The 12,545-nt window shown below is 40.2% G+C and overlaps 1 protein-coding gene across 3 annotated transcripts in view; it reads left to right on the forward strand.

Annotated features, from left to right (window-relative positions):
- The window catches only part of LOC5566814 (zwei Ig domain protein zig-8), a 193,053-nt gene that overhangs the window by 135,762 nt on the left and 44,746 nt on the right, over nucleotides 1-12,545 (forward strand). For all 3 annotated transcript variants that reach the window (XM_021846889.1, XM_021846891.1, XM_021846890.1), the window contains 2 exons: nucleotides 9,356-9,449; nucleotides 10,867-10,994. In XM_021846889.1, coding sequence (XP_021702581.1) covers nucleotides 9,356-9,449; nucleotides 10,867-10,994 — 222 coding nt within the window. The remainder of the gene's footprint in view (nucleotides 1-9,355; nucleotides 9,450-10,866; nucleotides 10,995-12,545) is intronic.

Consider the following 12,545-nt stretch of genomic DNA (forward strand, 5'->3'; position numbering starts at 1 on the left):
ATTTACAACTCCTTGTCATGCACAGCTCTCTGTGCGACGACGCATACTTCCCTTGGGCTGGCCTCGCGTCAGAGCCCTGTTGAACTTCTACTGGACGCTCATGTGCATTTCGTTGCTCTACGACGACTGGTTCTCCGCTGCTGCTGTTCGAGCTCTCCTGGTTGATCAGTTGGATGCCGTGGTCGGTCCATCGATTCCGGTTGGAGGATGACTTCCGGTTCAATGGCGCCCCGGTGACCCAACACTGGTTTGTGACGATCGATGCTACTCGGCTTAGTCCTCGACGGTGGAGCTAGCCTATTCCGGCAACGTGCTTCAAACTACTGGTCGGTGGAGTGCCGATGTCGGTCCAGCGATTACGGTTGGATGATGGTTCACCGGCTACGTGCTACGCTACGTACTCTTCAGAGTAGTCCCCAGCGGTGGATCAATCCTACTCCGATGAAAATTTCCCTGACGGCTGAAGATCACCCGAACCGATGCTATGCCGAGTTTCCGGTTCACAGACGCCCGACGATCATTTGCCAGTGCAACAACGCGATCTACTCAACTAGTCCCCGACGGTGGACTTAGTCCACTCCGAAGCTGGTCGGGAAGATGCCAAGGTCAGTTCTGCAATTCCGGTTGGAGGATGACTTCCGGTTTGCAGGCGCCCCGACGACTTATTATCGCTACGCCCGCTCAACTCGGTCTAGTTCTCGACGGAGGATCTAGCCTACTCCGATCGCAACCCAGAGTTCTCCTTTGCAGCAACGACCTAATCTGCGTTATCTTTATGTTCACCGCATTCCAAGTGCTTTCATGCTGGTACATGTTCTGCACGATGTTGTCCGGATTTAGAGCGCATGCGGTTTCTGGTATCATCTCGCTTCGTATATCCCTGAATCGAGGGCAGTCGAATGTAACATGCTTCGGTGTCTCATTGATATTTGGACAAGCCGGACAATGTGGAGACTCTGCGTATTCGAATCTGTGCTGATATTTCCGGAAGCATCCTTGGCTTGACAAAAACTGGGTCAGGAAGAAGTTAACTTCTCCATGTTTTCGGCTCGACTACACCAGCTTTCCTTTCTCCAAGTTATTTCACTCCTGCTGCCACTTGGCCATTGTATTTAATCTGATGGTATTCCTTACATTCCTAGTGTACCTTCGGTGGTAACATGCAATGTCCGCAGCCAGAGGGATGCAAATGGGGATCGTTCCGGCGATAACGCACACTGCCTCCGACGATATAGTGCAGTAGGCCTGTATAGCCTGTATAGCCTTGATCCTGAATGTACCTGCCAGTTTCTCTTGGTAACGTTTGATTCCAAACGCTGCAGTCCAAGCCAGGACTCCGTAGCTCAATATGGACGATCGCCAGAAGACGCCTCGTATTGCTACTTGGTCCTCCAATGTATACTTTGTCGTGTATGGCATCTCATGTGGCATAGCATCGTCTAGCGGGGATTCGAAAGCTTCACCCAGCGGGTAGCTTCACTGTATGGCTCGCTAGGTACCTCCTCCTGTTGAGCACAACGAGCCTGGTTTGCTTGTTTATTAGCAGTCTCATTGCTTGGGATACCCGTGTGAGTGGGCACCAGGTTATGTTTGGATGACAAATCCGCCCATGCTCAATGGCGAAGAGCAAACATGCGAAATCAGAGAAAACGAAAGTCTGAATCCCGTTGTTTAGCTTACAAACCTACAATAAGGCGTAGGTCTCAGCTGAGAAAATACCACATTGGCCAGCCACAGTGTCTTACGGCACGACCAGACACACCACAACCGATCTCGTAAAGAACCAACGAGCTATCATTGAAGAGGAATGATCTTCCGCTATACTAGGCCGCAACTTCACCATATGCAGCCATGGCTACAATAGAATTGGCTTTAGCACCGCACCGCTCGTTCACAATCGAGTTGACCTTCGGAGCCGACACACCCCAATCGAGGCCTTGGGTACAAAGTAGGAAAATCAGTACTGCACTGTTAGCCTGTGCCACAAGGGAGAAGCTCTTTGAAACCAAGGACCCTCCGTCAAGAGGGTTACCCCTCTCGGAGGCCTTGAAAGCCTTGATAATCAAGTCCTCAGTCACCACGTAGAACAATGACAACTTACCGCACTTCAGTAGCAGTGAAACCACCGGCGAAGATTTAAACGCACCTTAGAAAACCTATAGGCCTCATTTTACTAAGGGTTTTGGATTTATAGCAGTGACGATTCCTCTTTGCACCAGAGTTCCAAATCACAAAGCATGCTTAGGACAATCAATGCCCCTAGCAATCTCAGTCAAAGTACAGCAGGAGGCCTCTGATGAACTACCACTTAGGGTCCGAAGAACTTCGCGTTGACCGACTTTTTAACTGCCTTAGCGCGTCTAACAAACGTGAGCTTGTTATCGATAGTCACGTCCTGCAGTTTCATCTCGTGCACTGCGCCCCTGGAAGTTCAATTTCTTAGTGTATTCAAGATTGCAAACTTCCATGTCATATCGTATGCTTTGAACAAATCTAGGGAGACTACATCTACATGCAAATCTTCCGACGAGGCCTTGTCCAGTAAACGATCGTGCTCTAAGAAAACGACTCTGACTCGTAGCCGCACCAAAATGCGTATTGCTATGGACGGATTTCACGCCAACTCGATACGCGATTGGCAGCACCCCTTCAGAATTCAATGAAACTTTCTGGATGTCAAAAGTATGTGAAACTAAGATTCTTTGCATACTTTGTTTTTTCAAAATTGATATAGACTAACATTTGGAAAGGGTCAAAGTTTTTTTTACTTTTTTTTATAAACACGTATAACTCAAAAACGGTAAGACCTACAAAAAAGTGTTGTATGGGGGACTGTCGTGAAATTTCCCGAAGTTTGAGAAAAAAATATTGAAAAAATAAAAACACATTTTCTACATTGAAAAAAAAAAATTCAAAACTTTAAAGTCGATTTAAAAAAGACGGCCACTTCAGATTTTGATCATCCTTAAGCAAAAAGTTTCGTAATTAAATTTACTAAAAGTCGCCCTTTTGATTATCTTTAAGCAAAAAGTTTCGTAAATAAATTTACTAAAAGTCGTCCTAAAATTTGCCCAATTTGCAATGTATAAATTGGGCAAATTTTAGGGAAAAAAGTTTTTCTAACTTCGATTTTTTTAAGTCCAAAACTGAATTTTTTTTTTCAAAGATTTTGTTTTAAACCGTCAAATTTGATCGTGTTTTCAAGTGATAAATGAGTTTGAATCAGAAAATAAATTGTATTTTTTATTGAGAATAGTTAAAAAACGGAATTATACAGTGATTATGTTTTTTAAATGAAGGCAATCAATTGACTTCGCCTCTGCCTATGAGGAAATCAACTCCGTCTAACAATCCGACGGATTTTTATGGTTCTAAAGGTATCACAACAGTATTGCAAACATTGAAAAGTTACAACCTTATCCATATCCCATTAAATTCTCTTCTAGAAAAAGTTTTGTGAAAAATAACTTACTAAACGTACCTGCGTTAAACGCCAGATGAATAAGAAATAATGAATATGTTTGTATTGTTATCTACCTAAAAAAGTTGATAGGCTCATAACTCATGATTTTATTCGCAAATAACAGTCTTCTTTTTCACGAAACAAAAAAGACTCCTTAAAACAAGGTTAAATACTGGTAATTAGCGACTTTTCTGAACATTATAACGCTGCTCAAGGATATCACTGGAATAATTCCCAATTCTAAATTTATCATAAAAAAGATAATAAATTGGAAAATGTTAGTTTTATTATAATATCAGACCCATGACACAGTAGCAGTTCAGATATTTATTTCAAAATTGATAAATTTTGTTAAACAAATCAAAAGTTATTTTTAAGTCAGATGGAGCTGCAGCTCATTATAAAAATAGTAAAAAATTGCCAGCTTATGTAATTTCAAGAAAATACATGGATTGGAAGCAGAGTGACACTTTTTTGCCACATCCCACGGCAAAGGTCCCTGTGACGCTATTGGTGGCACTCTCAAGCGAATGGCAAAAAAAGCAAGTCTTGCAAAATACTATGGAAACACAATCGCAACTCCGCGAGAACTATTCGACTGGGCAGTGAAACAAACTGATACATGTATCACCAAATTAAATTGCTGTTATATATCTAATGAACAATATGTTAAAATGTCAGAGGAATTGGTGGAATTGTTTGATAAGGTTAAAACTGTCCCTGGTATCCAAAAATATCATTGTTTTATGCCTACTAGTGATACACAAATTGCAGCCAAACGGTATACCAATTCAGAGGATGAACCAAAAATATTCAATTTATTCAGTAAAGCTCAAAAATAATGTAAATATTCATGTGCAGATACTACGTTTTAGGATATATAGCAATAATAAAAATAAAAACAAACCACGACTTTTTTCATAAGCATAATATTGACCCTTTCCAGACACCTGTTAAGCTTGGTTTTGACCAAATAAGAAATTAAATATTATTGTGATATCTTTCCAACCATAAAAAAACCCATCGGATTGTTAGAAGGAGTTGATTTTCTCATAAGCGGTATGGTGCGAGATCAATTGAGTTTAATTAAAAAAAAACTGTATAATTTCGTTATATTTCTTTTAACTACTCCCAATAAAACAAATATAATCTATTTTGTGATTAAAACTCATTTATCACTTGAAAATATGATCATACTAGACGATTTGAAGCGAAATAAAAATTAAATAAAAAGTTCATTTTGGACTTAAAAAAATCGATGTTAGAAAAACTTGTTTCTCTAAAATATGCCCAATTTGCAATGTATGGACGACTTTTAGTAAATTTAATTACGAAATTTTTTGCTTAAGGATGATCACAATCAGAAGTGGCCGTTTTTTTAAATCGACTTTAAAGTTTTGAATATTTTTTTTTCAGTGTAGAAAATGTGTTTTTTATTTTTTCAATATTTTTTTCTCAATCTTCAGGACATTTCACGACAGTCCCCCATACAACACTATTTTGTAGGTCTTACCGCTTTCGAGTGATACGGGTTTATAAAAAAAGTAAAAAAAAAAAAAAATTGAGAATTAAAAAATTCGATGTTGGAAAAACTTTTTTCCCTAAAATATGCCCAATTTGCAATGTATGGACGACTTTTAGTAAATTTAATTACGTAACTTTTTGCTTAAGGATGATCAAAATCTGAAATAGACGTTTTTTTTAATCGACTTTAAAGTTTTGAATATTTTTTTTTTCAGTGTAGAAAATGTGTTTTTATTTTTTTTAATATTTTTTTTTCTAAAATGTCAGGAAATTTCACGACAGTCCCCCATACAACACTTTTTTGTAGGTCTTGCCGTTTTCGAGTTATACGGATTTATAAAAAATAGTAAAAAAAAATCTTTGGGACTTGAAAATTTCGATGTTAGAAAAACTTTTTTTTCTAAAATAGGCCCAATTTGCAATGTATGGACGACTTTTAGAAAATTAAATTACGAAACTTTTTGCTTAAGGATGATCAAAATCTGAAGTGGCCGTTTTTTTTAAATCGACTTTGAAGTTTTGAATAATTTTTTTTCAGTGTACAAAATGTGTTCTTATTTTTTTAATATTTTTTACTAAAACGTCAGGAAATTTCCCGACAGTCCCTCATACAACACATTTTTGTAGGTCTTAACGTTTTCGAGTTATACGGGTTTATAAAAAAAGTTAAAAAAAACTTTGACCCTTTCCAAATGTTAGTCTAGATCTATTTTGAAAAAACAAAGTATGCAAAGTATCTTAGTTTCACATAGTCTTCACACCCAGAAAGTTTCATTGAATTCTGAAGGGGTGCTGCCAATCCCTTTGTCGAGTTGGCGTGAAATCCGTCTATGGGTGGATCCGGTCATGCCTCTCTAACTCAGTTCAGGCGAAGTAGACCATCATTGAAATTTGTACGCGTCGTTGATGATTGTTGCTAATTCATCTTACGATTTCGAATCAAAGAAAATCAGTTGGTTTTACACTGACACAGCTGAAAAAGTATCAGCATACTATATGCATGTAAGCGCGTACAGTGATACTTTTTCAAGTCAATATAAACTATCAAAACTGTGTTTTATCACTTTGAAATGCAAGCTGGAAAGTCATCATTGTTGCCAAAACGAATGACGGGCTACTTAGCCTTAACAAGCGTCGATTAGCCATACGTTTCAATATCTGCCTCATGTAACTGAGCAACGTGATTGATCTATAACTCTTTGTCTCTGGTTTGGGGAATGGAAAAACTAAACTTTTTTTCCACTCCGCCGCAAAGAATATCTGCATCTATCATGGCCTACCTTGGTTGGTAAATGCTGGGCATGGCGTACTATTGATACCTTGCCTACCTGCAGGAATGAAATAATCCCCTTTGTGCGGTCCTTAGCTTTCTGTCCAGCAACTCCTATCCCTACCTCCTCGCGATACTGGCCGGGGTACGAGCAACCTTAGGGAAGATCGGGTAACTGACACCGGTGGGAGCTTGGTCGTATACTGACAGTGAACGGGGGGTTTGTATCTGCATGTAAGGACTGGATCTCAATAGCGTCTGTTCCCCATGTTAGGGGCGGCCGATCATTGTCCAAGTGCCAGCAGGACTCTAAGCTAAACTGCGCACTATGGTCCTCCGAACATTTAGGGGGAATGGTCCTCCGAAAATCTGAGGGGTTGGAGTCAAGCTCTGTCAGTCTGCCGTAAAAAATCAAGCAACGAATAATCAACGAAAGAATACGAACCAGGACAATCAGCGAAGACCCCAGCGATGTAAAGGGATTAGCGATTGGAAGCTGTAGCACTTGCATACTCGCCGACGTGCTGAAGGACCGTTGATTCGGCATTGTAGCGTTGCAGGAAGTGTGTTGGAAGGGATCAATGGTGTGAACGTTTAGAGGTTACCATACCATCTACCAGAGCTGCGGCAACACACACAAACAGGGAACAGCTTTTATAGAGATGGGTGATATGAAGAAGCACGTGATCGGGTGGTGGATGACCAATGAGAGAATGTGCAAGTTGAGGATAAAAGGCTGGTTCTTTAACTTCAGCATAATAAACGTGCGCAACCCTCACTCTGGAAGCACTTTTATGACAAGGACGGTTTTTACACGCAGCTTGAACGCGAGTACGACCGCTGCCCAAGCCATGACGTCGAAATCATCATAGGAGATCTAAACACTCAGGATGGCCAGGAGGAGGAGCTCAGACTGACTATTGGAAAACTCAGCGTCCACCGGCTGACGAACGAGTACGGCCTAGGACTAATTAATGTTGGCGCCTCCAAGAATATGACCATTCGTTGCATCTTCTTCCAGCACAGCCTTCCATGCCGATACACCAGGAGATCACCACAGCAGACAGAATCACAAATCGACCACGTTTTGATTGCTGGACGACACTTCTCCGACATTATCGACGTCAGTACCTATTGTGGCGCTTACATAGATTCGGTAACAGCAGACTCGCCTCGGAGTAAAAAAACGCTGCCCTGAGGAGATGGGGTTCGAAAGATGGAACAGCTGTGCCGGTCTCAAGAAACACGTAAGTTTAATTAGAAGCTCAGCGCATCCCGCAATGACTCCGCGCCTCAAGTCGAGATGTGCAGAGATAAGGATGGGAGGTTAGGTGATCGAAAGGTAGAAGCAACACTTCGACGAACACCTGAATGGCGCTGAGAGCACTGGCAATGAAGGTCCAGATAACGGAGGGATACGACAGTACTGCAGACGATGGAAACCAACCAGCCTCCACGTTGAGGGAGGTTTAGGAAGCCATTCATCGTCTCGAGAACAATAAAGCTGCTGGTAAGGATGGTATCGAGCTCATGAAGATGGGGCCCAAAGGCTAGCCATTTGTCTGCACCAGCTGATAGACACAATCTAGAAACAGAACAACTACCGGATGAATGGAAGGAAGGGGTAATATGCCCCATCTATAAGAAAAGCGTTATGTTGATTGTGAGAACTTTCGAGCGATAAATTCTAAATGCGGTCTACAAAGTTCATCTTCCGTCGTCTGTCATATGTAGTAAACGAGTTCGTGGGATGTTATCAAGCCGGCGGTGATGACGGCCGATCGAACCAAATCTACTGTACGGCAAATCCTCCAACATTGTCGTGAATACCAGGTTCCACCATTTTTAATCGATTTCAAGGCGACATACGATAGCCATACGAGAATAGTTCTCCCGGGAAGATCACGATACTGATAAGATCAACGATGGAAGGTATACCAAATTGTGTGAAGGTTTCAGGCGAATATTCCAATTCGTTTGCATCCTGCCATGGACTACGACAAGGTGATGCATTTTCGTGCCTGTTGTTCAATATTGCACTAAAAGGTATTATGCGGAGAGCCGGGTAAATTTGTTTGCTTTGCGTACGATATTGACATTGTCTGCCGAACATTTGAAAAGGTGACAGACCTATGAACCCGCCTGAAACGCGAGACAGCAAAGTTCATGCTAGTTGTTGGGGCCGAGCGCGACAGGGCTCGTCTAGGTAGCAGTGTTACGCTTACGTTAGATGGGGATACGTTCGAGGTGGTCGACGATTTTGGGTGGGGGGGGGGGGGGGGGGGGGGGGTTTGGGATTAACACCCGCACCAAATGCACTGCATACAAGACGCTTATAAGACAGATAGTCCTCGGTATGAAACGTGGACTATGTTTGAGGAGGACTTGCAAGCATTTGGAGTCTCTGAACGTCTAAAACGATTTATTGCAGTGTGCAGGAAAATGGTGTGTGGTGGCGAAGGAAGAACCACGAGCCCGGCCAACTCTACGGTGAACCCAGTATCCAAAAGGTGGCCAACAACTGGTAGAATCCGATAGGCAGGGCATGTTGTAAGTATTCCGGACAACAACCTTGTAAAGATGGTACCCATTCGCTTCGAATCTGCTTGATACACGAAGGCGTGGAGTGAAACGAGCTTGGTGGGCAAATCAAGCGCACAACGATTTGGCAAGCGTGGGGCTGAAACGAAGATTAAGAGATGTGGCCACAAACCGAGTATTGTGGCGTAAGAATGTTGATTAAATGTTATCTGTTTAAATGTTAACTATATAAATCAACGCATGAGGGCAAACGAGCTTTATGGCGTGATTTTTTAAATTCAGAGTGTTATCTTCTTCAATGTTAACCAAATTATTGTTGTGAGTTGTCTACACACAAGCAAAACAGCGACTGAAGAATCATGTAACTACTTCTGAAAATAATTTGTTACGGAACGAAGATTAATCATGATTGATATAATCCATCAGATTAATTAAGGTTTATTCCATGACTGTCGATTACTGCTTCCCATCATGTTGGGCACGTTTCCATTATCCCATATGTTATAAGCTATACGCCATTCACCTCAATAATCTCGTATCCCACCGTACCTTTGCAGATCCGATATCCTCAGAAACGAGACACCGGGGTGTACGAATGCCAAATATCCACTACACCTCCCGTCGGGCATTCGATGCACCTCTCCGTAGTCGGTAAGTAACCGAGAACAATAGCGCAAAATGCTCTGAAACCCTTTCGTCTGTCGGAAGCGAATGTTCAGTTTATTCCGTAATTTATTGAATAATTTGGGTGAGTCGTTATTATTGTTTTCCGAGTAATTTTACATGTTTCGTTTCAATGGAATTTTCTAACAAATCGGCGTAACTTGTAATCAATTGATTCACAGCAGAAAATTATTTTCCCGTAACTAAAATTGTATATGGAAGCATTTGAGGAATCTCGTTGAAATTTTCAGAACTGTAGCATTTTGTACATGATTATCAAAGCGAACCTCTTAAACAGTGACGGAGTAAACTTGAAGATCACATCACTTAAATAGTTTTTATTTGTTAAATTTCTGCATTTTGAGCGTATTGCTATTGTCGTCTCCAGTTAACAATTTCAGGAATAACGCATTTTCAGTACATAACAATAGTAAGGAGAATCAGCTGAAACAGATGAACATGCAAATTGCACGACGCAAACATAAGACCGCCACTTGAAAAATAAGTATTCTAACAAAAACTGTATAGAATCTAATGCCTTCCATGTTTCCTTGTAGAATATCCTTTATATTTAATCAGTACACTTTAGCTTTCCTGATGAACATGTTTGTAATGACGCGGAATGTGTTAATGCGGATAAGTTAGGTTTTTAAATGTTTGTCATCTTAACAGTTCCAAATTTTATAAACTTTCCTCCATAGGATGGCTTTTTTCTATTCAATGACTGTTTGTAACATTCTCAAGATCAAGCTTTACGAATGCAAAATTTGTACAAAGGATCTGAAACCATATATTTATCATAAATAAAAATGAAATGGTGTTTCTACGTCACGAAATGGCTCCAGGAAGGGTCAACAGATTTGATTGATTTTTGTCTCCATTATGTTTGTAAAGGATTCTGACGTGTTGGTGTGAACAAATAGGTCGAGAAATACACCGGGATATCATAAAAAAGCCGAGTACTTCTCTTTTTAATGCAGCATATTGTAGTGAATTTGATTTCAAGTCACCTACGGTGTAATACAGACTAGAAATTCTATTGTTGAGCAAGTAGTATGATTCTATTAGAAGTTCAAACAATTTATTTAATTTTGAAAACGGTGTCGTTTAAGGAATATTTTCTGGCCTCAATATAAGGAAATACAAGTGATTTGTATATATTTTTATGGTTAAAAAGTGTAGAGGTTAAACAAAAAAGTTAATCCCTCTTATTTTGATCAAATATGTGTTTTATATACATCAACGACTCACCCTAATGTTTACGTTCATCCCGAACCCACCTCGACCACTGGAACGTGAATCCTTCAACAAACCTGCAATCCCGATGTTACCTACTCATTACAAATTCCATTTTAATATTTTTTTTTGCTCTCTTTCACTGTTGTTTCTTCCACTCCATGGCCAGAGCCCGTCACTGTCGTAGTGGGTGGCCCAGACATTTACATCAACACTGGATCGACGGTGAATTTGACGTGCGTTGTGCGAAACTCTCCGGAACCGCCATCCACCATCATATGGACGCATAACAACCAGGTTGGTATCCATTTCACGATTCGCAGTGACTGAATGAGTAAGTGTGGGTGTGCCAAACAACAGAAGCAATTTTAAATATTGTTCTACAGTCATATAGCGATGTTAATTGGTTGCACTTTGCGGGAGACTGATTTCCACGGCGATGGGTAAGGCAATATGTTATACCTATTTTTGATTTCCGAGGAAAAAACCATCATCAGCCAAAAATGCGGAGAAATACGCTTGAGTAATTTCGGGAATATTAACCGGCATTTTAATTTCATCAATCGGATACAAAGTGAGTGTTTATTATTATGTTTTTTTTTTTCTGTTCGGAACATAAACCACTGCGACCAATATTTGATCTATTGTAGTATATCCCGTGTCCTTTGTGTAGTGCATGTCGTTTTACTTTGTTACTATCGAGAAGCGATAAAGCATTCGGTTTTCTTACAGTTGTAATTCCTAATTTGATCACAGGAAAGGATTCTAACTGAAAGGTTCCTACCCTTCGAAGAGTGTGGTGCATGCACTCTTCACAGGTGCGCCCCTTTATCAGGCAAAATTGGATCCCTCGATAAAGCCAAGAAATTACACCGATATTGTCCATGCATCAGAATGTTAGTCCTTACTTCTTCAAATTGAAGAACGAAATAAATAAAAGATTAGAAAACAAATTCGACTCATTTTTAGCCTTGTCTCAAGATCATTCTCGGCAACTGGGAAAACGGAGACTTGTCACTTCTAACAAGGTTTAAAATATAACAAGGCCTAATAAGTGTTCGTTTGATTACTATAACATCCTGTTCTCTTCGTTTGAAGCAGTCAGGACTATGGTTCACTGGTAGATCTTTACCCCATAACGCACCATGAAAAAATGATCTACCTGCGTTATGGGTATTTATTATTATGTTAACTCGGTGTTGAATGAAATGTGCACATAATTTACTCTTGGGTTCGAGATAAAAAAAATGATTCCCGCTCAATGTAATAAACCAGCATCTACACAACAGCGGATAAAAGTATAAAAAATAATCACCTCCATGTTCACGAATCTGTCAGCATAATTTTAGAATTGAGAATCAAATTATAAAGAACCTGAACAAACTCAGTAGATTTCAAGGGCTCCACCCACATGATGGGTTATTTGACATAACGGCCATTTGGCATAACAGTCATCTGGCATAGTTTAAAAAATAAATTAACTATGCTATGTATATAGTATATGGTTTATATACGATGTGAATTTTCGCTTTTTTTTTCGTGCTACGCTAGATGGTTTCATGTTACTGCGTTAGCAGTTGACGGATTTCACGCCAACTCGACAAAGGGATTGGCAGCACCCCTTCAGAATTCAATGAAACTTTCTGGGTGTGAAGACTATGTGAAACTAAGATACTTTACATACTTCGTTTTTTTCAAAATCGATATAGACTAACATTTGGAAAGGGTCAAAGTTTTTTTTACTTTTTTTTATATACCCGTATAACTCGAAAACGGTAAGACCTACAAAAAAGTGTTGTATGGGGGACTATCGTAATATTTACAGAAGTTTAAGAAAAAAATATTGAT

Source organism: Aedes aegypti, chromosome 2 (assembly GCF_002204515.2).
Source record: "Aedes aegypti strain LVP_AGWG chromosome 2, AaegL5.0 Primary Assembly, whole genome shotgun sequence".
NCBI classification, from domain to species: domain Eukaryota; kingdom Metazoa; phylum Arthropoda; class Insecta; order Diptera; family Culicidae; genus Aedes; species Aedes aegypti.